The 27,004-nt window shown below is 52.7% G+C and overlaps 1 protein-coding gene across 1 annotated transcript in view; it reads right to left on the bottom strand.

The window, feature by feature from the left end:
• SPTBN1 (spectrin beta, non-erythrocytic 1) overlaps positions 1-27,004 on the bottom strand; it is a 181,396-nt gene that overhangs the window by 111,587 nt on the left and 42,805 nt on the right. The window contains exon 2 of the mRNA XM_075536114.1: positions 10,303-10,498. Coding sequence (XP_075392229.1) covers positions 10,303-10,450 — 148 coding nt within the window. The 5' untranslated portion in view covers positions 10,451-10,498. The remainder of the gene's footprint in view (positions 1-10,302; positions 10,499-27,004) is intronic.

Genomic DNA, 27,004 nt, shown 5'->3' with positions numbered 1-27,004 from the left:
ACGGTTTTCCCTAGACGCAGTGTCAATACAGAGTCACAATCGACTTGACGGTGGTGAGTGAGCTGTTGTATTGTAAGTCAATGGTAGGATTTCTGCCTTCCACGCAAGACACCTGGGGGGTTGATTCCAAGGCCTGCGCTCTCTGCAGCCAGCACCGACCAAAGGGGTCTTGGGCCTGGCTAAGATGCCGAGCGGGTTGCAGCAGGGTTGTTTCTGGGGAGCGTAGGTAAACTATTGTCAACTAGTAAGCCATCCGGACAAGAGCTGACAGCACCGGCACAGGGAGAAGAGCGGTCCTGGGGTGGACAGTGGCGATGGTTACACAACTCTTGTGAATGTGACTGACGCCAGAAAGTGTGACCGGTGAATTCCATGCCGGCGAAACTGTTACACAAACAAACTCACTCATTAAAGTGCATGTTAACCAATGAAACCCACGGGTCACCATGGTCCGATTCACAGCCGACCCTGAGGATCGCCACAATGCATTCCACGGTGCAGAGGGACCCAAGAGTTGGGGCCAATCTGACAGCAGCCAGCAGCAGTGTGTCCGCTCCGAGTCAGCTCCACCACCCAGAATGCAGCTTCTGTCCCCTCCTGCAACTAAGCATCATGGGAAAGGCAGCCGGCCTGCGTGAGACCTGCTGTGGGCGGAAAACATGCACTTGGGTCTCAAAGGCTTCCTGAGAGAAAATGAGGTAAAGGGTCTTACTAATAGTGCTTTCGTTATGCTGAAACATTACATTTCATATGTTGGATAGCTAGGCAGCTTACTTAGAATACTTAACTCACTCATGGCTAGCCTTACGCTTAGAAGATGTAGCTGGGTCACATCGGAACATAACCCTGTCGTAAGTTGGGGACTCCACGTACTATATCCAATGCGGTACTCTGCAAGTGTGCGTCTCTGGAATATCTCCAGGCCCAAAGGCAGAACCACCCTGTGTGTTTCTGAGACTGAAATCTTCCCCGGCGCAGCCAGCCATGACGATCTTTCTCTCTTTGTGTCACTGCTGGGTTTGATCCACTGACCTTGTGGTTAGGGGATCCATTTGTCACCCATTGTTCCATCATGGCTCCTAAGTCGGGTTCTGCTTATATTTAAAATAAATTACTGCTTTACTTGATTAAACACTTAACTAACATTCTTGATCATTAAAAAAAATGTCCAGGGAAGTGTGACCTATATTCTCAGCCATAAACAATTGTCTACTCTCTCCGTGTGTATGTGTGTGTGTGCAGGGACAATTATCTAACGCGGCTCCTCTACCCAAGGTCTCTGACTCCCAACAAACAGCCTTTCCCTTCGGGTCTGGTAGGACTCACTGTGAGTCACTGATCTAGGACTTCCTGGGGTATCATCCTGCTGAGACGAGCCCTCTGAGAAGGAGGAGGGAGGATCTCACTGCTAGCAAGAACCAGCAGTAGAGTGGTCCTCTGGACCCGAGATCCCTGTGCAGTGAGGCCCCTGGATCCAGACGACAGCTACAACGTCCGGGCAGCAGCAGCAGAACCGGGGAGCAAAGCATAAACAGAGTGATGGGCTCCACCCCCCACGGAGTGAAGGGCTTCCCCCGCCCCCAAGGGAGTGATGGGCCCCCCCACGGAGGGATGGGCTCCCTCCCTCACAGAGTGATGCGCTCCCCACACAGACTGATAGGCTCCCCCCACACAGACTGATGCCCCCCCCGCCATGGAGTGATACGCTCCCCCCACAGACTGATGGGCTTCCCCCCTCACAGACTGATGGGCTCCCCCCCTCACAGACTGATAGGCTCCCCCCTCACAGACTGATAGGCTCCCCCCCACACAGAGTGATGCCCCCCCCGCCATGGAGTGATGCGCTCCCCCCACAGACTGATGGGCCCCCCTCACAGACTGATGGGCTCCCCCCCTCACAGACTGATAGGCTCCCCCCACACAGAGTGATGCCCCCCCCCGCCATGGAGTGATGCGCTCCCCCCACACAGAGTGATGCCCCCCTGCCATGGAGTGATGGGCTCCCCCATCACGGAGTGAGGGGCTTCTCCCCCCGCCCCCACAAGCAGCAAAGCGGAGAGCTTTTGCACAGGAGGCTGGTCTGCAGAGTGGAGGCCTCTGGCACTGAGTTGGGAAGGTGGACTTGCTCACCTGTGGAAGTGGAGCTGAGTGCCTTTGTTTGGGCGCAGGCTAACTGCACCAGGATGGCTCTGGGCACTTAGTCAAGGAGCTGACTTTGCTGACCCATGGACTTTAAACAGAATGCCTTCCAGTTGAGGCTCACAGCGAAGTGGTTTGCTGTTTGGGCCTTTAATAGGAGACTTGACAGAATTTTGTAAGCATGTCCTGATAAATAACCCTAAAGGTTTCTCACTGGCCTTACAACGTGTTAACTTCCTTAATAAATCTTTTAATTGTGGATTTTGTCTGTGAGTTCCAAGTAGCCATTTGTGAAAGGCCAAACAGTGGACATTGATTCGGACAGCCCACTGCGGGAGACAGAAGTAAGCGCTTTCAGGGCATTTTCTGGTGGCGTCTGACCGCCCTTGACCCTGCGTAACACGGCAAAGGCGAGCTCAGGTACACCTAGCAGTAGAAGGCCGTGGAGTAAATTTGGGCTCACACACGTTAATGACTGGTGACATCCAGGAAGCTTGTGTTTAATCTGTTGTTTTTAAATGCATATTCATACTGGGCTTTCTGCTACCACCTCTCTCTGTTGTTATTTTCAGGGTGTGTGTGTATGTGTGGTGGGGGGAGGAATAATAACAATTTAATGTGGTATTAGATTTAAATATCTTTTCACACATTTTTCTAATTACTAAATGATACGGAATTCCATGTCAGGAACATGTCGGGTCAGAGATGGTCGCTGACTAGCCCGGCCCTCAGAACGAACACGGAATCTTTTCCTGTAGGAGTGTGGCCTGATTTCTGCACTGCTTGTGAGCATTGCTGCTATTCAGATATTCTTTCCAACTACTCAATGTAGAAATGTCTCTCTGTTAAGGACTACACCCCCCACCCCCGTTTGATTTCAGAAAATGTCAGGCACAGGGATGAAGAGCCAGCGTTTCGTTTCCCTCAGACGCGTGTTAAAACGTTAAAGTGTGCTGGGTATTTCAGTTTCACTTCAGACGAAATGCCAGTTTCCAGCAAGTTTGGCTTATCTTCATTCCTCTCTGCCTGCGGCACAGCCCACACTCCTGCGGCATTCTGGTCAGAGGTCAGGAATGTGAGTCTGGTGACTGGGGCAGGAAATCATTTACAGAGCATAGAATCACCTCAAAGGGCGCTGCCTCCAGCAGACCCTCCCCGAGCACCTGGGGCCCAAGCGCTCCCTCCGTGGGGCTGACCTGCGAAGGGGGCACTGAGGGGCTGGGTTCGCACTCCACACTGTGCCTCCAGGGCAAGAGTCCCCCACCAGCCTCACTTCTCCGTATCTGCATCCATGTGCAACCGGTTGTCACGACCGCCAACAGGGACTGCAGTGATTTAAGTAACTGACGCTGAACTCTGAGGATGGGAGATGCCCTCTTCTCCCAGCTTGGGTGAGCAGGAAGCTTGCACTCAGAAAAATCTGTGGCTGATGCTCATCTGACCTGGAGATGCTCTGGCTGAACCAGGAAACCAGGCTCCACTGCCCCCTGGGGGCATTGGGCTGGGGCTCCTGGCTACTAAGGAGCGAAAAGGTGTGTCAGGTGACTGAGATGTCCTCAGGATGATTTCCAAGAAAGACATTAAACAGCTCTGAAAGATCCCAAATTCAATCGGATTCATCCATATGGTCCTAACCTGGCACTCAACTTCTATGTGCAACACCGGGCTCTCGCTGCCTTCGGGGGAGGCTCAAGTTCAAGTCCAGGCCCACAGCACCAGAGGCCCTGCCACTCACAGCAGTCTGTCAGTGGAAGCCTGAGTGTGGCCATGATGCTGGGTCACTTTCAGTAGACCTTCCAAACTCAGAGGGACTAGGAAGAAAGGCCTAGTTATCGACTTCCTTAATCAGTAATGAAAACCCTACTGTCTGGGGTGGTGGTGGTGGCGGTGGTGTGTGTGTGTGTGTTGGGTGTGTGTGTGTGTGTGTGTGTGTGTGTGTGTGTGTGTGTGAAGAGCCCCCAACTCTTGGGCAACTAACAACAGCTGATTACAAGCTCTGTCTGGGATGAAAAGGACTGTTCAACTCAAAGGAGTATACAGGAACATACACACGCAGTCCTCAACTAAACGATGCAAAGTAGCTATGGGGTGAGTAGCAAATGTACTCGACTCCCCTAGGTCCCTAGAAGACAATACCCAGAGAGCTACTGGGTGAAGGGCACCCTGTGATGTGTACATGATCAGGGCCTTGTGAAAGAATTGACCCCGGAGGCATTTTCCATGGTGGACCAGCCTCAGAATCTGGATTGACGTCTAGGAACAGCTAACAATAGACACAGAGCTGATCGTGTGCATGTCCACTTCTCTAAACACAGACTCCATGCTTCAGAACATGCATTAGCGACAGAAACCCTACAAGGGATTCTTGCACACCAGTCTGTGTGTCACTACACGCCCCATCTTACGGGCAAGGCGTTTATCACCCTTCTCCCCAGATCAGCCTTCCACACCACTCCCAGACCCGAGTGTGCCGTGGACAATCGCTGAGTTGGACACGGTCTTTCTCACTCATCTTTAGCTAGGTCTAGATCAAGGCTTCTTAAACTTGGGTTGTGGTGTCATCGGGTCACGTGACTGAATGTGGGGGTCACAAAATAGTTTGGCAAGGTTTCTGGACACGCGACAACCAAAATGAATCCCGGATCCAGCCCACACTGCGCCGAGGTGGCTCTGGTGGCCCTGGCTCACGCTGCCACCTCCTCCGGTGAGAAGTTAAAGAAGCTGGAGATGACGCCCACTGAAGTTGGCGGCCACAGGACCATCGACGCGGTACGCCAGTCTCAAAAGCTTGGTCTGTTTTAGGATTTTGAATTTTGTTCCAAAACTTTCTGGCACTCTATCCAAGACCTTCTAATGGATCTCATTCAGAGCCGTTGGCAGGGGTAGGTGGGCACCACCCAGTTCTTCTGGTCACAGAGACTGGTGTTTGAGTGGTCCCCGCATCAACTGGCTGCAGTGCTGCCATGCACCTGTGGACTTTCTTCACACTGCTTTACACCAGGTGGGGGGCACCGAGAGTTATCCCTTAGATGGCCTTCACGTGCTGTAAGGATCCCAGCAGCAGCTCTGAACCCACTGACTGACCCAGTGACTCATTCCCTCAAGGTGTGTGGTCATGTCTGGGAAGTTTCCAGAACTTTGCCCCATGAAAGCTCCACCATGTTCACAGAAGCATTTGCAGCGCAGGGAAAAAGACATGCACAAAGGTCCTCTGCCAAACTGATGTAATCTATCCAAGGCTTTCTTCCCACTCCCCCCCCCCCACCCCAGCCCCCACCACCTGATCACCTCCTCAGAGATCACCACCACTAGATCCCCCCACCCGATCACCTATTCATAGATTGCCACTGGATTCCCCACACATGATCACCTACCCATAGGTCACCACCACTAGAGAACTGGTATGTACATAAGAGTATCTACCTCTGTTGCTCTTAACTCGCACAAAGCTCCTAGTGTCTTCCTTCCCATACCTCCATCATGGCTTTGCAGACTTCTCTTAATGTATATTGTCTTTCCCTTCACCCAAGTTAACACCTGTGTACCTTCTAGCCAGTCATTTTACCTGCTGTGTTAGTCTAGGTAGACTAGAGAAATAAAATGCAGGACACTTATATATATGTATACCAAAGAGTAATTGTATATTAAGAAAACATCCCAGCCCAGTCCAGATCAAGTTCATAAGTCTGATATTAGCCAATATGTCCAATACCAGTCTATACATTCCTCTTCAGACTCACACAACACACACAATGACGCTGAATGCAGGAAGCTCACAGGTCAGTGGGTGGAAAGTCTTGTGGATCCAGTGGTGGTAGAAGCATCTCAGTGCTGGCGTGGGTCTCCACATGACTCCTCCAGCTCCAGAGCTCTGGTTCCATCAGCTTAGCTCCATGTGACTTGTCAACAAGAATGTCTCGCAGAAAGAGTGTGTGTCCTACCTCCAGGTAGGAAGAGAGGAGTTCCCAGAATCCTCAGAAGACCATGCCCACACAGAGGCCTCATTGGCCATGACCCGGTCGACAGACTAGACTCCACCCCTCTGCAAGTTGAGAGGAGACGATGTAACTGCCATGCGATGTCACTCACTGTGTGTCTGTGCCGGTCAGTGGCCCACTCTTCTCTCAATGGCCATCTGGGTTGCTGCCATCTTTTTCTGCTGAGCCCAGTGCTGCGGTGAACATGCACGCACAGATTTCTCTGTGAAGCAGCTCTTACCAAATTCCAGGAATCGACACTGAGTAAACGGACTGGGGTTACATGGGACTTTGTTCCCAACATTTCAGGAAGCACCAGACTGTGTTCCACAGTGGTTGCACCACCACTAGTCCCACCGGCATTTTGCTTCTCTGTGCCTTTGAACTTTGCAATTAGTGTGGAGGCGAGATGATAGCTCATCGTTTGCTTGCCACTCCCCAGGGAAAAGATGAAATCACCTGCTCCCCAAAATTCCCAGTCCTGGACACCCTACTGGTCGGTCCTACCTGTCCTAAGTCTGCTACGAGTCAGTGGCTAATAACCATAGTCTGTTGGCTGCCCGCATGCCTCCTTGGGTTAAGTGTCTGTGTCGTCTGCACTTTTCAATTCTCCAGGTGTTTGTGGCACTTCTCTGATCTGAGAGCCACTGGTGTACACCTGACACAGCTGGACCTTTCCCTCCTCCTGTCAGCAGGAGCGTCCTCAGTCCCTCACAATGGGGGGTGGGATGATGCCCTCCATTATCGCATGCCAGGTGGGGTGATGCCCTCCATTATCACACGCCTGGTGTCACCAGCTTCACTTAATCCCTTTCTCTTTCCTGAACCATCTCATCTGAAGGCAGCAGGTCTCCTCCAGGGCACAGAGTGCATTCCTGAGCCTCCCAAGGCCTTCGTGATGCATTTAATGACTGTCTACAAAAACCCTACGCCAATGAACTTCCCCTCTGTTTGCATTTTACTGGATATAAACAATCCACCGAGTGTACACTTCCGAGTCAGGACCTCTGGCGACGAACAGCAGTGTGACCTTGGGCAGGTTATTGAAAGTCTCTGCACTGCCACTTCCCAATGTCCACAGTGAAGATGGCATTCCCGATGTTCATACTGTAGCCGGCATTCCTGATGTCCACAATACAGATGGCATTCCCGATATCTACACTGCAGGTGGCATCCCCGATGTGATGTCCACACTGCAAATGGCATTCCCATCTCCACACTGCACGTGGCATCCCCGATCTCCACATTGTAGATGACATTCCAGATGTGATGCCAACACTGCAGATGGCATTCCCATCTCCACACTGCAGATGGCATTCCCATCTCCACACTGCACGTGGCATCCCTGATCTCCACACTGCAAATGACATTCCAGATGTGATGTCCACACTGCAGATAGCAGTCATCCTCTTCAGAGGGCTATTGAGGGATTTGCTGTTAACTTATGGACTGCATTCAGAGCAGTACCTGGCACACTAGAAACCTCATACTAAGTGCTTTCTATCACCAGTGTGACTGCAGTTACTTGAGAACCTTGAACCACACAGGGAAAGATACCCTAGATGGGGCTGGGACACACGGTCAATCAACTAGGGCTCACCTCTGGAACCAGGTACCGAGAAGGATTGTTCTGTCCCTGATAAACACAACTGTCCCTAAAACACAGATAACCTGCCGCCAGATAGAACGTAACTCATTAGAAGTGACTGCTCCACAAGGCCCCCAAAAAGACCCAAGGAGAAGAGGTAAGAAGCTAAAGTACACACCAACCCATGAGCCAAGGCAGGATCACACTCTCCCAAGGCCTGACGTTAACAAATGAGCCAGAAAACGAGACTCCAGCTTGAGAAAGGCAGACTAACTGCTTGATCATTCATCTGTGCCCTCAAACCAGGAACATTCTAGAAACAGCTAAAGCCCCACTACTTAACAATGGCTCTAATGTTGGGTGCATCCCCAACATCCATTCTTCTCGTCCTCCTTCGGGAAATGGTCCACATTTTCTAGCTAAGCTGTTTGGGTGGGACTGGCCTGGCCCTCACGAGAGATAAGCCTTCAAGAGCTACATCAATGAGAATGTCCTGTCCCAGTCCCAGTGGAGCCGAGTCCCGGGAGATGTGCATGACCCACGGTGGAGCAACTGACCCAGTGTGACACATTCCAGGGCTTGGGTGAGCGTACCGGGCACCTACAGAGAGGCTCTGGGCCCTGGGGCAGATGTCGGGGGACCACGGGGGATCCATGCCCACCTGACAGCAGAGCGTACACTAGCTGGCGCAACTAAAGAGTGGGGATAATGCCCTGCTCCTCCCCAGGCCACTGGAGCCCAGAGAGCAGTGCTGCTTAAGGGCCAAGCTTTCTTATTGCGTGGCCGCTACATCCTCGTGGCCACTGAAGCTACACTGGGCTAAGTTTCCTCTGCTTGCAATCAGGGTGACCCTCGGTGACACGCAATGGCGCATAGTTAAGATTTCGTGATCAAGGTAATAAAGTAAATGAGATATACTCAGATTCACAATGGACAGCACTCGCACGTGCTTACACCATGACTTCATTTACATATTATAATGAAAGGCATGAGTGGGGGGGAGAAGCCTCCTGTGCCCACCGTTCTCGTTCAGAAGCAATTCCATGGGAAATCTCAGTGTATAAAGCCCAAGATCTTGCATGTGCTCCACTTTGAGGTAGTTTATTGGGCCAACCTGGCCAATAAACACATGTGGGGTTAATTGAACGGCAGAGGGATAAATGGCTCCGTGACCTCGCCTTTCTAGTTCTCGGGTCTCTTGCTTTGTGATGGTCGAACCAGAGTGCAGCTGCCTTAGCCAGTTCCCTGCTTTAGCTGGCAAGGCTCACTTCCTGCAAGACACCCCTGAGGAGAAGCCACATGGACCTCCCCCAGTGCAGCCCTGGGTGCTGAAGCAGCCGTGTGGAGACCCTGCCAGCGCTGAGATGCTTACACGCTCACTGACTCAGCTTTCCTCCTGCACTCAGCAGCATTGTGTCTGCTTTGTGAGATGCAGGAAGACTTCGTGGATTAGTATTAGACATATGGGTTAATGTTGGACTTGTGGGCATGGGGAGCACTAGGTTGGGATGTTTTCTTGATGCGCACGTATCCTTTATATAAAACTCTCTCTTATACGTGTTTCTGTGGATTTGTTTCTTTAAAATACCCAGACTACTACACACACAGTGACCTTTGATTCACTGATTATGGACTCTTTGACCAAGACTCATTGCAGCCCCTGTCTTACTCAGCCCAGTCGGAGGGTCACCCTAATGGCTCCCTTTTCTGACATTCAGAACCCCAGGGCAAAGTACTCTGGGGCTTCAAGAGAGATGTGCTTCTAGGACTCCAACAGCAACAGGCAGTGAGAAGTCGCCAAGGAAGACTGCCTTGCCATGCTTTGAAAGAGCTGATGGCTAACTTACCTGTAGTAGCACATGCAGTGGGCCCGCAGTAGACCAAGCAGCTGCCCTACAAACCTAAGGAGCCTCGAGGGTAGCAGGGGCACTGAGAGTTGGAGTCAGCTCAAGGCAGTGGGTTTGGTTTTACAGATCTACACCAACCTTGGTCACTCGTTGTCCTTATAAGTAGCCTATCCTAACAGGTCAAGTTAATGAGTACATCACCAGCACGAAGGGCGCAGACTAACGTGCATACCTGCATGTAGGAGGTTTAGTGAGTGTCAGCATGTGGTGAGTGCCAGTGCCTCGCAGGCACGCAGGAGCGGACCCAGGGCATCAAAACCACAACAATGCTTCCGCGAGAAGAGCCGCCCTCCCTGAGCGGTTCCCAGATCTCTCTACGGGATTCACCGCTGCTGCCTGCAGTGCCGGCTCTACGTTCACAAGAGCCCCTTCGGCTGCCAGGATCGGTAGCTCTGCAAATTTGGTGGAAGGGAAATTGAGACGAGGTCACCACCCTCCTGACATGTTTGAAGTCATCACAGGGACTCAGGCTCAGTCAACTCTACATGTGCCCACCGAGTGAGTGGTGCCAGTCTGCCAATGTAAGAGACTATGGTAGGTGCTGCCTTCCTTTTCAGAGGTAGGAACATGTCCCAGTAGAAGGATGACTGGCCCTCACTCCCGCATCAGGTTGAAAAGCGGGCTATCTACGAGATAGGAAGGCCAGCCTGCCGCTGCGCCCGCATGGCAGCCAGGTGTGCAGGAGACTCACCTGCCAGGGCCTTGATGCGCGAACGCTCAAAGAGGCGTGCGGAGCTGTTCTCGTTGTCCCAGTCGTCCACATCCCAGCGGTTGTTGACATCGCTGTACTGCTGCTGGATTTCGATGTTGTCGTAGTCAGTGGCCACTGTGGTCGCCATCTTCAGCCGTCTCAACTGCTCCTCCACATCAGCGCCTGCTCTCCAGTGCTGTGAGGGAAAGAGGCCAGCCTTGCTTAGACGGCTACAGAGGGAAACCCCCCTCTCCAAAGCCCCCGGAGTACTGGGAATGTCTGGAGCCAGTCCTCTGCGGCCACTCATTCTGCATGCGACTACGCACAGAGCCTTGGTCTCCCGCCATTAAATTGACAGGGCATTGGACAGAGCCTTGGGATGACTGAAAGAGAGGAGGGGCATCCAGCAATTAAGGACTATATCCCTTCTTTGTGAACTTGACACCCATCGATTTAAAACTCTATCAGAGATGGGTCCAGACCTGTGGGGGTTTCTAAATGAACCCACTTATATCTCCCTACTGCATGTCACTATAGACAGCAACCTTTGAGTTTCTCCTGGAAATTCACGACATGCTAAATGAGTGACCTGATAGGTCACTGTACCTGAACATCTCAACCGACACGTTGGAAAGCTGCCATCTAAGACTAACTGAGATGGCAAACTCCCGGCGCCGAGGGCAGTGTTGGTACGCGGTGGGTGCTCGATGAAAACGACTGCGCTGCTTTACAGGCTGGGCTGCCAGCCCCTCCTCTGCCCCCCCAGGGTCACTGTGCTTCCCAGGGATGCATTTTGACCCAGAGTTCTCAGGTAATTACAAGAAGTAAGCTCATCAGCATTGAAGATGGCTTCTTCCCCCTTCAATACAGCTACAATTCACGCATTCAACTGAAAGACAGTGGGAAAGATAGTCGCCCCTCACTCCTATGTAATATTGAGAATGTATTATTTGGTGTCTGGATGCTCACTTAAAAACTGCTTCCTTCCAAGCATACCAAGGGTGACGGCATGGCCGAGTCACCAGCCTGTACCGTCATCTGGCACAATCGGCCCAGCAACCAGAAGGGCTGGCTGTCCACACGTGGACGAGCAGAGGCATGGGCACAGAGGAGAGGCGTCTTCTCGTCTCAGCGTGGTGCTCCCCAGTCCAGCAGACAACCACGCAGGCCACAGCCACCAGCCAGGCCTCTGGCAAAGAAGGCGGGCTGAGCCACACTAATGACATCTTCAAGATGACAAGGACTGGCACACGTGCATCAACTGCCTCCTTGACTGTTTTCTTACAGGCTATCGAAGAGCCTCCCAACTCAACCTGCAGGCTCCTCAGAAGAAGCCTGGGGCCAGGTTCAAGCTGAGCCACAGCCGATCACTCAGGTGGCCCGCCTTACCGCAAAAGAAAACGCCTTTCTTTGGGAGTCAACTCTGGTTTCTCCTCAAGACGAGAATCCACTCCAACACGGTACGCGTACTCTCCAAACGTGCTGCTCTCAGGTGCAGTCACTGCCGACTCAGAGCCCCTGTGGCCCGGCTAACACTGGCCCTTCAGCTTCCAAGCCTGTTCACAGGAGCAGAAAGCCCGAGAACGGTCTTTCTCTGTGGAGCGGCTGGTGGTTTCGAACTGTGGACCTTGCAGATCACAGCACAACACGTAGCTATACCACCGCCAGGGCTCCCTAGAAACGGACTAGTATGTTTATCATCTACATCAGTGACTTACAGGATTTCATTAAAACCCACACGGAAATACTGGAAAACCTAAGTGTGTGTGTGTGTGTGTGTGTGTGTGTGTGTGTGTGTGTGTAGCTGTTCTTGGCCTTTGGATTTATAACCTTCTTATAAAAATTAATACTGACAAAAGATCGATATTGTATGTGTTGTTTGGCCTTGGAAATGGTAGGTTTCCGTGACCATCTCCATATCAAAGGCTTTTGTAAATCTGACCTCAGGGGGAAACGGGAACGTGATGTCAATCCTGAATTTCTGAAGGCAGAGACAGAAAGTGCGACTCAAAGCCTCATGTTTCTCCAGCACAGCGCCTGGTGGCTTCAAACTGCTGATCTTAAGGTTAGCAGCCCAAGGCATAACCACCACACCACCAAGCTCCCCGAGTTTAATGCAAACCCAAACTAAACTCACTGGCATCGAGTCCGTGCCCACTCAGTGACCCTGCAGGACAGGGCAGGCCTGGGTTTCTGAGGCTTTAACCCTTTGTGGGAGGAGTAAGCCCTGTCTCTCTGCGGCAGAGTAGCTGCTGGTTTTGAAGACAGGGCAGCAGCCCACCAGCAGGGCAGGGCACGAAGGACGCCTGCTCGGTTTGGCTATCTGGTGCCACCTGCTGACCAGCGGGGATACTGAGAATGGAAGCACAGCTACCACCCCAACCCCCGGATGTTCTTCCCTGGTGGCGTTCCTTAAACAACACCACAGGCGTTCCTTAAAATACAGAGTGAGCCAAAAGCAAAAGTCCCCAGTCCTCTGCGCACAAAGAGACGCCAGGCTGGCAAATCACTCGTGAATCAATGACTTCGTTCACGTTTTTAGAATACGGGCAGCATGGTCATGCTTTTCTTCTTTCTTTCAGTATTTTCCACTTATCCTGAGACGCTGCTTGAGTTTTCATAGTACTGAAGCCCCTTCATCCCCGGCCCCCTCCTTTTCTTTCCAGGGCAAAACACTACCAAGGTCCAAAGTGGGAGGTTGGCGGTATCACGAAAGTGTTCGTCCAGGCTTCCCGAAGCCTCAACAAGACCCCCTGAGGGTGAGGATCCCAGGACAAGGAGTGCCTGAGGGCTGCGGGTCCCACAAAGCTGGCCTCTGAGAAGCACCTTGATCCGACACACCAGGTGCCCCTGTAAAAGGGCCTTCACGTGTCCACAGAATAATCTACACTTCTGAAAGTGCCGGGGAGAGGAGAGGTGAGGCAGGCAGGGGATCCAGAGACTCTTGCGGGGGAGAGGGGGGCGGCTCGGGCATCAGGAAAGCTAGAGAGCCCTGTGTGAAGTTGGCATGAGACACATCAATACCTAGCTCCGAGCCTCTGCTGGCTCAGTGGGCTGGCTTCTTGACTGCCACACGAGCTTATTAAATAAACCTTGGATCCGTAAAAATCAACTCCATTCTGCTCATGGCAGGAGGAATCCCCATGTTCTTTGCCACCAGCTTGCAGAACCACCATTGAAGGTGGTGACTCCTTTCCCTCTCTTGGCCTGCCCGTAGGTAAGAACTTTACAACCAACCTCTGGACAACGCAGAGACTTGAGGCCAGATCCAGGCGTGGTGCTTCCTCTCCCCACGCAGGGGAACCCGGTCCCAGCCCCAGGAATCGTACCTCAAGCACCACCAGCACCCACCAATGTCTTCATCAGGCTACAATGCTGAACACACTCGGGGGGATTCCAGACTAATAAGACTAGGCAAGACAGCCTGGCGATCCATTTCCCAAACAGCCGATGTGGTGACTGGATTCACAACAGTCCCTCCTCCGTGTCCTGGTCAGCAGGAGCTGGGGCAGACACAGCAGCAGTCGCACTCCCGTCCAGCGGGCGCATTTTCAAAGACGAAAACTAAAAGCCCTCCACCCTGCCAAACGCTGCGCAGTTCTCAGCTTCCACACACAGACACGGTCACGTTTTCTTTCTTCAAACTGGCACATCGAAGAATGGTCCTCACAGCTCTGGGGGGCAAGGAGGCCCGGGAGAGGGGGCCGGGCCAGGCCGGCACCGTCGTGCTAAGTCTTTTTTAATTCATCATGTTATTGGGGGCTCTTACAGATGTTCAACATTCCATAATTCAAATAAATCAAGCATGATTGCGGCCACAATCAGTTTCAAAACATTGTCTTTCTTCGTGAATTCTTTGATATCTACTCCCCCTGATCCCCTCCCTCCCTACCCTTCCCCCCAGGAACCCTTGTTCTTATTGTCTCTCTAGAGAGAGAGAGAGAGAGACAGAGAGACAGAGAGAGAGACATATCTTAACCAATATAGCCATTCACCTACAATTCTGTTACTCCTCTTGCGTGCCTAGTGTCTCCAAGCACCCGTCAGGCTACAAAACCTCCCTACCACACTCGCTCTCTCAGCTGCGAACCCCGCCCTGTGCTGGGACAAGTCGACCCAGTCTTGCTCTCCTGACCCAACTGCCTAACCGTTTCCCAGCCAGCCAAATGCCTTTGAGACACCACCCCCCACACACACACACCCACTCAGTCCATCTGCAAGGGAAATCACTTCCTACTCCAGACCCTGCTCCCTCCCTGCCTAACCCTAACTTGTCCCAGTCGCAGCAGCCACCAGCCGGACCCTGGCAAACAGCCTTCCTTCTCTTCTCCCGCTCTGGTCCCACCTGCAGGAGCCAAGGGTGTTTGCACCTGGGGAAACTGGTGACTGGGCTCAGGGACTAGACTTCCTCCTGTGAGTGCCTCCGATGTGCACCCTGGATGCGTTTCCCAACACGGCCACCAGAGGGACATTTCCTGAAGCGTCAGCCACAGCACGCAGCTGGCTCCCCAGGCCCACAGAGCAAGGCCTCTGACCCAGAGGAGCAAATAGGATCCTCTGTGGAGCCTGGCCTCGGAACCCTGTCTTTTCTCACACCCAGCTCCCGTCCGTAACTCCTTGTGGGAAGAGAGTCAGGTTCTGGGCACCCCTGCAAACCTCCTACCCTTCCTCCACAGCCAGCGCAGGCATCTTCATCACCACCATCACCACTGCTCACAGGCCGGTCCCTAATCCCCCACCCCACACACCTGGTAATCAGGTACTGATGGGAGGATGCCAACAAGCTGTAGTTGCTCCCGCATGCCCTCCTTTCAGACACAGCAGTGAGCTCAGACCTATCACGTACGGCTGTCTCATAATTATAAAATCCCCACTTGTTTATCTTCAATACTCCACAGGTCATGCCCTCTCCACACTGTCTCCGTATCTCTCAACCCCCAGTCCAGGAGCAGCGAGGGCTTGCTTGCTGGCTGTGGGGTGGGAGGTGGGGGGTAGAGGGGTGGGTGGTTATTGGGAGGTGAGATCTGGGGCAATCCCACTTCAAGCTGCCACGCGGCACTCCCTCAGTCACACACAGCCCAGAACACCCATGGCCGAGCGGTGGCCCTGCCGGACAGGCACTCTGCCTTCTTCCCAGGACCCCATGATCTCTAAAGCAGGCGGCACAAGGCCCGGAGCATTTAACGAGGTGCTATGCCGCACGCAGATGCAAACTTAGTTATGCCCTTTCTATTTTTCTTCACCCATTTAAATCTCTTCCCCCTGAACTACTCAGACAATAGGATTTTTATTTTTATGTACACACATACTTCTTTAATACACCATCTTACTCCAAGGCTCGATACATTAAATAAAAATGAAGACAGTGACCAACCAGCATTTGTCAGTCATCTGAAGAGGAAGGTCCATCTGGCGGAATTCACAGATTAAAACGCCCACAGCCCTCCCACTTTCACTCATAAAACGCCCGAGAAGCACTTAATGCATGTGCAAGTGCCCCGGGGGTTTGAAGAGACCAAACTTTATGCCTCAGGATACCAGTCAGAGACCCCTGGTATCCTTCTCCAACCCTCCCGACTACTCAGTCCCCAGAAAGCAGGGGTCGCACAGTTCAGGCATCTTGCCCCAAACACAGTGCCAATCAAGAGGAACCGAGCATGCTGCCTCACCTTCGATGACCAGGCTCATGGACGTGCTGGTGTCAGGGGCCATCCACCTGGTGCTGACCCCTAGCAAGCCTGTGCACACCGAGCAAAACCCTGCCTGGCCCTGCACCGCCATCGCGCAGTTCTCAGGGCCCACGCATGCAGCCGCTGTGTCGGTCCATCATGTGGAAGGCCTTCCTCTTTGTCCCTGTCCCCAGCCTGGTGTGCGTCCCAAACCCCAAACGCACCATCGAGTCAACGCAGGCAGGCCGTGTGAGTTTCTGCGACTTTCACTATTTATGGGAACAGCCTTCGTCCTGCAGGGCAGCTGGTGGTTTTGAACTGCTGACCTTGAGTTCAGCAGCCCAACATATAACCACTATGCCACCTTGGCTCCTTACTTGGAGGTCGTGTCAGGAAAACGGCCAGATTCCATGCTAACCATTCGGTGTTTTCTGTTCACAAACACCTAAGCACACGTGGAAAGCCACGTACCATGGCAACCACATAAGAAACCCCCCACCAGCACGTCCTGCACACGAGAGTTGTTGCTTTGATGGCCATCCGGCTTGCCTGCAGCTCCAGGGGACGCGTCTGCTGTGGAACTCTGCCGTAGTAGCTGCTCACACGCGAGCCAGAATTCACAGAAGGAGAGCATTTGGGGAGAGCTATGTCATAAAGCCTCGTTAAATGAAGATGAAGATGGTCCTCAAGTACCCAACAGCTGTGTTGCCCTTTTCTTGTATTTATCAGTCACCAAGCCAAAAGATCAAACTCATGGCGTCGGGTCGATTCCGACTCATAGTGACCCTCCAGGATGGAGGAGAACTGCCCCTGTGGGTCTCTGAGGCTGTAACTCTGCCGAGTAGAGAGCCTTTCTCCTGAAGAACGGCTTTGGTGGTTTTGAACCACTGGTCTTTAGATTAGCAGTCCTTTATCAATGACAGAGCAGGTTAACTTCCTACTATGTGTGCATATCAGCTTGCCCTTATCATTGCCTGGGCCCCAAATGGGGCTATGATTGTGTCATTTATTGGTGAGTTGTTAACATTATGAAATATAGGTGGCTCCCAGGTTTCGAACACCTGACTTTAGTACCCTCCTCGTAACATATCCAATAACAATTCCTGGACCATTCAATGAGCAGGTGCCAGTGTTCTGTTAAGAACAAGGCAGTGACCACTGCCCTGGGCGGCAATCCGGTGACACTGCTAGGGCAGGGGGAAGGGAGGACGGAAGTGACCTTACGGAGCACCAGGCCTTGCAGACGCAGTGCCAGCAAAGGGGAGGCCCCTCCATCAGTGGCCCACGGGGATTCAAGCCGAAGCTCTCTCCACTGTTGGCCACTCCTGCCGAGCTCTGAGTAGCCGAAGCCCGGGTCATGGCCCTCGCCTGAAGGTTTGGTTTGGGTGGCAGGGCCCTGCAGGCAGGTCAGCCTCTGAAGCACACCTGTAGGTGCACGGGCTGGACCACGCGGCTCTGCCAGCGCCGGCATCCGCCAGAGCCCATCCGGCTTGAGCCACCCACACCCTACCCACGCCCAATGGTCTGGAGCAGCACACGGTGAGTTTCTGCACGGCACACATCAAAACCTGCCATCAGTACCCGCGACCATGTGGAAGGCGTTTTGGTGTGTCTACATGTCCCAAATTCTCTTATGTATCCAAAGGTATATTACGTACTGTCTACTAAGACAAGTGTTTGACCAAAGGTAAAGAGGAACCAAACTGTACCTAACAGTGCTTAGACCCAGCATTACAAATGAGGAATGCACCCCAGAAGAATTTATTTCAAAGGACGGCACTAAATCTGCAGCTCTGGGAGAGGGACATATCTGATCGGAGCACATAGGAGAGGATGAAAGGGGAGGAGGAGAAAGTGGAACACATCCTGGCCCACCAGGTCGTGAGAATGATATTCATGATTAGAACAGCCAGTTCAGAGAGGACCACATGGTCAGCCCCACTATGAGACAATGATGTCCCTCACTGACCAATAGCCCTACAGGGGACAACACCGGAGACACAGTGTGGGAATTGCGCCCGATCTGATCTCGCCACACCGAGGCAAAACACTAAGGGGATGCAACAGAACAGCAAGAGAATGGAACAGCAAGGTCCCCAGGGAATGATGAAGATGGATTTGGGGGCCAGGGTGTGGTACCCCACCAGACTGGACTGGAAAACACTCCTAAAGGCCAACAAACAATCCTTGAACTACAAGCTCTTCTTTCTTGTTTTGTTTTGTTTTTCATTGGTTTGTTGTTGCTGTTTTGTTGTATATTGTTGCTTGGTTTTGCTCTGTCTTGTTTTTGTGCATATTATTATCTCTGCAGGTCTGTCTAAATAAGTTAGGCTAGATGAACAATATGGAGGAGAAAACAATGGGACCAACAGTTCCTGGGGGACATGGGAGAGGGGGGGGTGGGAGGAAAGGTAGTTGTGTTAACAAACCCAGGGACAAGGGAACAAGTGATCCAAATCGGTGATAGGGTGTAGGAGGCCTGGTAGGGCATGATCAACGGTCATATAACCAAAAGGAATTACTGAAACCCAAATGAAGACTGAGCATGATAGTGGGACAAGAGGAAAGTCAAAGGAAACAGAGGAAAGTGCTAGGAGGCAAAGGGCATTTATAGAGGTTGGAATAAAGGCATGTACATATGCAAATATATATATGAGGATGGGGATAAAGAACTATGTGCATATAGTTATACTGCATATAGTTATACATATATATATGCAAGAATACTTTCTTCTATTGGCATTCTATGATGCTCACCTTCCCAACACAACCGCTGAAGATAAAGTGGGTGAATAAGCAAATGTAGTGAAGAAAGCTGATGGTGCCCGGCTATCGAAATAGTGTCTGGGGTCTTGAAAGCTTGAAGGTGAACAAGCGGCCATCTAGCTCAGAAGCAATAAAGCCCACATGGAAGAAGCACACCAGCCGATGCAATCACGAGGTGCCAAAGGGACCAGGTATAAGGCATCATGTAAAAAAAAATGTATAAGTGTGTGTGTGTATTTATATACAATAGTGAATGAAGGGGAAGTGCAGAGTGGAGACCCGAGGCCCAAGTGTCGACCACTGGAGATCCCCTCACAGAGGGGTTTAGGAGAGGAGACGGGTCAGTCAGGGTGCTATGTAGTACCGATGAAGAACATAGCTTTCCCCCAGATCCTGGATGCTTCCTGCCCCCAACTACCATGATCCGAATTCTACCTTACAGGGCTCGATAGGGCAGAGATTGTACACTGGTGCATATGGGAGCTGGAGGCACAGGGAATCCAGGGTGGACGATACCTTCAGGACAAGGGGTGTGAGGGGCGAGACTGGGAGAGTGGAGGGTGAGTGGGTTGGAAAGGGGGAACTGATTACAAGGATCCACATGTGACCTCCTCCCTGGGAGATGGACGGCAGAGAAGTGGGGGAAGGGAGACTCCGGATAGGGCAAGATATGACAAAATAACAATCTATACATTATCAAGGGCTCATGAGGGAGGGGGGAGCGGGGAGGGAGGGGAAAAAAAGAGGACCTGATGCAAAGGGCTTAAGTGGAGAGCAAATGCTGTGAAAATGATTAGGGCAAAGAATGTACGGATGTGCTTTATACAATTGATGTATGTATATGTATGGATTGTGATAAGTGTTGTATGAGCCCCTAATAAAATGTTTTTTTTTTAAAAAAAAAGATATCGTGTTTGGGGTCTTAAAGGCTTGAAGGTAAACAAGTGGCCATCTAGCTCAGAAGCAACAAAGCCCACATGGAAGAAACACACCAGCCTGTGTGATAATGAGGTGTCAAAGGGATCGGGTATAAGGCATCATCAGAACAAAAAAATCTTACCATAGTGAATAAGGGGGGAGTGCAGAGTGAAGACCCAAAGCCCACTTGTAGGCCACTGGACACCCCTTAACAGAAGGGTCTTGGGGAGGAGATGAGCCAGTCAGGGTGCGATGTAGCAACGATGAAACATACAACTTTTCTCTAGTTCCTAAGTGCTTCCTACCTCCACCCACTATCATGATCCAAATTCTACCTTGCAAGTCTGGCTAGACCAGAGGATGGACACTGGTGCAGATAGCAACTGGAAATGCAGGGAATCCAGGGCGGATGATCCCTTCAGGACCAGGGGTGTGAGTGGCGATACTGGGATAATGGAGGGAGGGTGGATTGGAAAGGGGGTACCGATTACAAGGATCTACATGTGGCCTCCTCCCTGGGGGACGGACAACAGAAAAGTGGGTACAGGGAGATGTCGGACAGGGCAAGATATGACAAAATGATAACTTATAAATTATCAAGGGCTCATGAGAGAGGGGGGAGAGGGGAGGGAGGGAGGAGAAAATGAGGAGCTGATACCAAGGGCTCAAGTAGAAAGCAGGTGTTTTGAGAATGATGGCAACATACGTACGAATGTGCTGGACACAAATGGTGTATGTACTGATTGTGAAAAGAGTTGTATGAGCCCCTAATAAAATGATTTAAAAAAGGAAAACACACTGGAAGGTAGCATCGACCTTTATAAGCAAGGAAGCTCTTGGGACAGAGTGCGTTTTTACAATGGGCATGTCAAAAGCATGTGTGGCTGCACCCCGGAGCGCATTCACGCTCAAGACCCTCCTACAGGACGGGGCATGCTCCCATGAGGTTTGCTCCATGGGGTTTCCAAGGCTGTGTCGTTTAGAGGGGCAGACTGACGCGTCTTTCTAGCTCAGAGCAGTCGGTGGCCTCAAACCACCAGCCTTCTGACTGTCAGGCAAGCACGTGAACTACTCTGCCAGCAGGGCTCCCGCGTGAGCGCTTCTCGGTGAAGGAGCCAGCCAGCAGCAGCTCCTCGGGACAAAAAGGAAACATCCTTCTCCTCGAAGACTGAGCCTCGGAAACCCCCGGGGGCAAGTCCTAGTCTGTTCTGCGGGCGGCTGCATCCACATCAACTTAGAGGCGGTGAGTTGATGAAGGAGCTCTGGTGGCCACGTCATGGCGCTGCCAACCACAAGTCTTCCAGTTCAAATCCATGGGCAGCTCCGAGGGAGAAAGCAGAGGCTGTCTGCTCCCATAAAGATTTCCTGTCTCAGATCCCGATGGAGGTTCTGAGTTGACCGTGATGGCAGTGGGTTTGGTTTGGTTATGAAGGCAATGAATCATTTTAAAATACAAGGGGACTTCTAAATGCTCAAGGAAGATCCCACCATCTTTTACGTAATTCCATTTTCCTTAAGCCTTCTGACGCTCCTATGCCAGGCGTGGAGAGACACTAAACATCACACGTTTTATTGCAGAGTGGTTTATTGGAAGGACTCTTGTCACCAGTGCGGAGCCCTGGTGGTGTCGTGGCCATGCGTTGGGCTCCGAATCGCATGATCGGCAGTTCAAAACCACCAGCAGCTCTTCGGGAGAAACACCAGGCTTTCCCCATCAACAGCTACATCTGGGAAACCCAGAGGGGGGGTCACTGCGAGTCAGCACTGACTCGACGGCAGTGAGTCTGATGGTTGTCTGTTGGGTCACCGCAGTGTAAGAACCCATCATTATGCAACAGGTGGAACAAGAACACAGCTCGTCCTTGTTAGAAGAGAATTTGTCATCCTGGGTACTGGCCAACCCAAGAGTGTCCAGAAGGGGGCAGCGGGCCCTCAGACACTGGGTTCTCCACCTACCCTCCTGGGCAGCAGAAGGAGCCTGGGCCTTGCAGGGGAAACCAGCTTCTGGTGGCCCCAGGAGCCCCGTGGTGTGGGCCCAGATGCCCAGGTGGCGGCAGGGGTGCAGCATGCTCAGAGGCTACGAGTTGTGATGCTTTCCTGCGACCACAAAACAAGCCCTCTGCCACTGAGCGGATCTGGACTCACAGTGACACCTCCTCCCCCGGGCAGAAGGGAGCTGTCCCCTTAAAAGACTATAAATCTTTACAGAAGCAGTTGACCGGCTCTCTCCCCAGGAGAGGCTGGTGCGCTCAAACTGCCGCTCAGCACTTAGGCACTGTCCTCCACTTTGACTCTCCGCTGCAGTACAAGCCTCGGTCAGTGTACCGAAGCCCTGAAGCTGCTCAGGGTTTCCAAGACCACCTACATCTCCGTGGGAGCAGGTGGCCTCATCCCACCCCCCATCCCCCGCCCCTCTAGCGGCTGTGATTCTAAGGGCAGATTTTGAGCAGCCTGGCACTGGAGCCGTGGTCCGGCTCCTTTCTGGTGAGCGCACAGGCTGGGGATGACCACGCAGCAGACCTCTGTGATTCCGTCAGCACACAGTATGTACCCACTTGGAGTCTTGTGGCAGAGGGCTTGCACTCTGGGCGGTGACGCACACGGTCAGCATTTAGAAACCGCCAGCAGCTCCGCAGGAGAAAGACTGGGCTTTCCACTGCCGCCAACAGCTTGGGCAGTTAGTCTCGGAAAGCCAGTGGTCACTGTGCATGAGCCTTGGCTCGATGGCGGTGAGTCTGGTCTGAGTTCCATCCAGCACAGCATAGGGACGCTACTGCCCTCAAAACTTGGTTCTCAGCATGGGCATGAAAATCATGATTCGACCAGTCCCATTTTAGCGGAATCACCATGACTACAATTACCACCATCCTCTGCCAGGGCACTGTGATATTGCGACAATGCCTGTTGTCCCTTGACAAACCTGTGTCTTCTACACACATTTATGAACGCTTCACCTGAGCCCACTGGAAAGGTTTCCTCAGAGCTTTTACATCTCAACAAAAACACTGACATGGCCGTGACACCCCCAAGACGGACATGTCCCCAGAACAAGGACCTTACTGGTAGCTTGTGAGCATCCTCCAGCACAAGACATGGTAATTGAGGAGATTTTTAATGGGAACGCTGCCTGAGCTCTACTTGGTGTGGCTTCTCTGTCACCATAGGAGCCCAGGGGACACAGAGGGTCACCTGCTGGGCTACTAGCTGTCCCACAGGAGGACGATGAGGCAGTCTCTCCCATACACACGCCCAGCCTCTCGTCTGCCCTACACGGTCTCCCTGCGTCAGAATCAGCCGATGGCATTGGCTTGTCTTTCTCACCAGTTCCGAGTCTTCCTCCTGTCTTTCACCAAAGGTAAGGACAGTCCCACGATCAGAAGAGCTGGGCAATGCAGAAGGGTTTATTTAGGAAAGCCAGAGAGAGCGGGGCTGGGAAGCCGCTGGCACTTTACAAATCCTTCACACCCATGAAGTTGAGTAAAGGGCATCTTAGAAAGTAATTGCCCTCCAGAAGGGCCCTTCATCCTGTTAAGGAGACTTTTTCCAAGGCTTACAGCACAGAGGGCTGGTCTTCCATCCCACAGTTCACGTGCCCTGTGCCGCCGCTAGCCCGTGGCCATCCCCCTGAGTGCGCCACCTCCTACCCAGTCCTCCCTGCGCTTCTCATTTCCACTCCTCCCCCAGCCTCTGAACCTTGCCCACGGTCAATGCTGCCCTTTGCGCTTAAATAATTCAGGTCCGTTCCCAACCTGAGGGAGGCCAAGAGTCAGAGTCTTGGGGGTCCTACCAGTGTCCATCCAACCAGAAAGGACAGTCTCTTTCATGATTGGGGCTTGGCTCCACATTTTTCTCCCACGCTCTCCAGGACTTTCCGATGCGACTCTTTGACAAGCACTTGCGAGCGACAGCCGAGCTCCGTCTTATTCTTCTGGCCTCAGGTGCAGTCTGCCAATCCACAGGACTAATATACCTACAGTAGTCATCACTCTTGTGCCTTGGATGGCGTGGGTCACACGCTTGTGAGACCCTGGGCTCCCCACCAGGTAGGATGTGGACCTTGTCTCTGAGAACTGCGTTACATCAGGTGACTCACTGTGCCCCGAGACTAAGAAGGGGAGGGGAGAGGACCCCCTCCGTTTCAGCTGGTGCAATAAAAAGGTGATGCACACACCCCAGCATGTCAAGCTGCAGCAAAGCCTCAACCTTGGGGGGGGGGGGGTGGAGAACAAAACGAAAACCAAACCACAAAGGCCCCTACCTCACTGGAGAAGCGGAATGAGCTGGCTGCTGTGCATGGCATTCCCAAGAGAGGTGTCCTTGAAGCACTCTGTCTGTAAAGGGACATTGGTGATGCTCGGTGTCCCTGCACAAAGTGAGCACACACAGGGAAGCATCCACACCTGGGGGCAGACGTGGGCATTTTGCACTTCCTCCACGGAAACGTGGGTGGGGTTGTTTTGCTGGTGCCATGCTGTTTACAATGGGGTGATGTAAAAACCCTTAAGAGACTTGTGTTTGAGGCCGCTGAGGAGCCCAGGGATCAAACCAGTGGCCCTTCCCAGGGCGGCGATGCTTTTATGCTCAAAGCAAGAACATCTTGCTTGGAGGATAAATCCCTCAGACCCTGGGGTGGGGGTGGGGTGGGGGCCCAGAGTCAGAGATTTCTCTGCAAAGCGCCCTGTCTCGCAGTGGGATGCTCCCGAGACAGAAAGACAAGTAAGGAGTTAATCCCGTGAGTTAGCTCTTACTGCCAAAGTTCTAATAAGGTGTCATGGATTGAACTGTGCCCCCCCAAATCTCTGTAAAATGGATTAACCCATGACCCCCAGCAGGATATGACTGCCTTCCGCTTGGTAATCTGATGTCATCGCCCTCAATTTGGCGATGTGTGTTGTGAAGGATGCAGAATTAGGACTGGCTTGTATCCAGTTGGGCTGCTAACCACAAGATCAGAAGTTCAAATCCACCGCAGCACCAAAGGAGAGCGATGAGGCTTTCTACTCCTGTGAACAGTTACAGTCAGAAACCCTGCCCTATAGGGTCGCGGAGAGTCGGGATCAACTGGATGGCCGTGGGCTTGCTACTTCAGTTCGCATCCCGAGGGTTGGACTCGCGCCGTGCCCCTTGCTCAAGTCTCTGCCCCGTACTTAAGTTCTGATGTTCAGCTCACATCCCTCTTACATCACACCTTGTGCTTTACAGGAATAAACAGAGAGGGCGCGACGGAAACCGGGAGCAGAGTCGGTTCTTTGGACCTGAAGTCCATTTGCTGAGGAGCTCCTAGATCCAGGGCAGAGCGGTGTCAAACTGTGCGGGGCTCTAAGGAACACGGAGCCCACAGCTGGTGCAAAGTGCCCCTCCCTCGGGCTGGCTCCTGCATTCCGACTGCAGGCCTCCTAGGCGTGGGGTAGGAACTCCCTCTGTTAAAGGCTGCCAGGGGTGGCGACTTCTCGGGCAGCAGCACCTGACGATGACAGGCACCCTGCCTACACAGCACATCTCCTCCTCTGCCATCGGCCCACTTGGTGAACCACTGACCAACTCCCCACGAGGTCATTCTCAGACCTCCAAACAGAGCACACAGGGAAATTCAGTGGTCACACTGGATGAGCACAGTCTAAATATATGCGTGACTGTGTGTGTGCGTGTGCATGTATTTGTGTGCCTCTGCGGGTATGCACATGCATGTGTGTGAGCAGGTATCCATGTGTGTATACACACACATACACATGCACAGTACATGCCACACAGCAAAAGGATTTTCTAAACTGTGAGGCATCATGGAACTGAAAATGAAGAATGTGCCAGCTGTCAAGCCCCGCCTCTTCGCATGAGTCTGCGTGGCAGTTGAGCCAGCAGCGGTGCCAGCCACACAGACAGGAATACAACTCTCCTCTCCCCGTGACCAGGGAGCGAGTGGGCAGCAACGTCAAATGCTTTCCTTCTCTCGGAGGTGAGCGGGCTCATCCATGAGCTCTCCACCCTCGATGAGCGCAGGGCCCACCAACCGCTGCCCACCAGCACGGCATCTCAGGAGCCACGCTCTCACTCCCAGAGGGCTCTTGCTAACCAGCAGGACCCCCTCTCCCCTGACTTTCAGCGCACACCCCAAAGGGGTGGCGAAGTCGGAGTCTGCCTGTGGCTGTGTTTTTATTAACACGTTTTCTGTCTGACTTCAGGCTGAGCCCGTTAATCTTTCTCCAAGTACACGACCTTTTGGGAAAACCAGGCAAGGGTCTGTCACCCATGAGCACACAGTCAGTCTCAAAACGTATTCTCCACAGTGGGTATTTCCTTTACTGCCACCCCATGGCAGGAGGTACCTCCCATCTCTGCTCCGTCAGGAGCTGCCTCCTCTGGTGGAAGCCAGCCTCCCACAGAGGCCAGGAGGACGGCAAGGGCACTCCGTCTCCTCTCCACCAGGCAACATTGACGCCAGCTGCCCATTGTGGTCTGCATTCCTCAGACCCCCCCACCCCCCACAGAAGTAAGCAGCCCTCCCCCAGTTGCCAGATGACAGCAGGGAAGGGCCTCTGGGGCCAGAGAGCAGAAAACGACAGGCTCCCTCAGCCCCCATCACTGTCGCAGCCTCACCTGCGCCCGGTCCAGCGTGTGTGGGGTAAACAACGAGGACATGACTTGTCTGATGCCCCCAAACAGGACACTCTCCCTGAGTCTGTGCTTTGGAGTCAGAGGCCATCCTGTCGCAGGAGTCATAAAGCACAGGTCCGGGGCAGCCACAGAGCCCAGCAGCCCCAGCGTCACCTCCCAACGCACACAGTGCCCCTCGACCTTTCCCAGATCCCTCCCAAGAGCTGGTGCGCATGTTCTCCGGAAGCTGTGAATAACAGACAGGCCACCAAACTCCTCTCCCAAAGTCTCAATGACCCAAGTTGGCACCAAGTCCCTGGTTCCTCTTCTGACCCCTTCCCTAGCCCTTCTGCCAAGCAAGCCGCTCCTCCCCAGAGCAATGAGCCCCAGCAGCACCCACCCGACCTGACCGACCTGAGCTGGGAAGGAGCAGGTAAGGGGCCCTTCTGGACAAAGCCCACCAAACAAGGAAGGTCAGAACCAGTCGACTGCCCCCTGTGGACAGCCCACACAGCAGTTTGCTGAAAAGACAGGCTAGGGCCTTACTAGTTTAAACCCAAAGCTCCCAAACTCATCTGCCTGCCCCCCACCCCTTTTCAGAAACGGGCTGCTTTCAGACTGTGGCACAAAATAGCTTTTGTAATACAGCCCATAATCCAGGACAAAGTGCAGCTATCCGCTTTTCTAACTGACCGGGAGAGTCTGAGCACCCTGTCCCAGAAATACTGGTGTGCAGTCTTTAGCTCCGGGGTAGTGGC

Source organism: Tenrec ecaudatus, chromosome 17 (genome assembly GCF_050624435.1).
Source record: "Tenrec ecaudatus isolate mTenEca1 chromosome 17, mTenEca1.hap1, whole genome shotgun sequence".
NCBI classification, from domain to species: Eukaryota; Metazoa; Chordata; class Mammalia; order Afrosoricida; family Tenrecidae; genus Tenrec; species Tenrec ecaudatus.
Note: the sequence above shows the minus strand (reverse complement) of the source record. Positions and strands in the feature narration are given on the sequence as shown.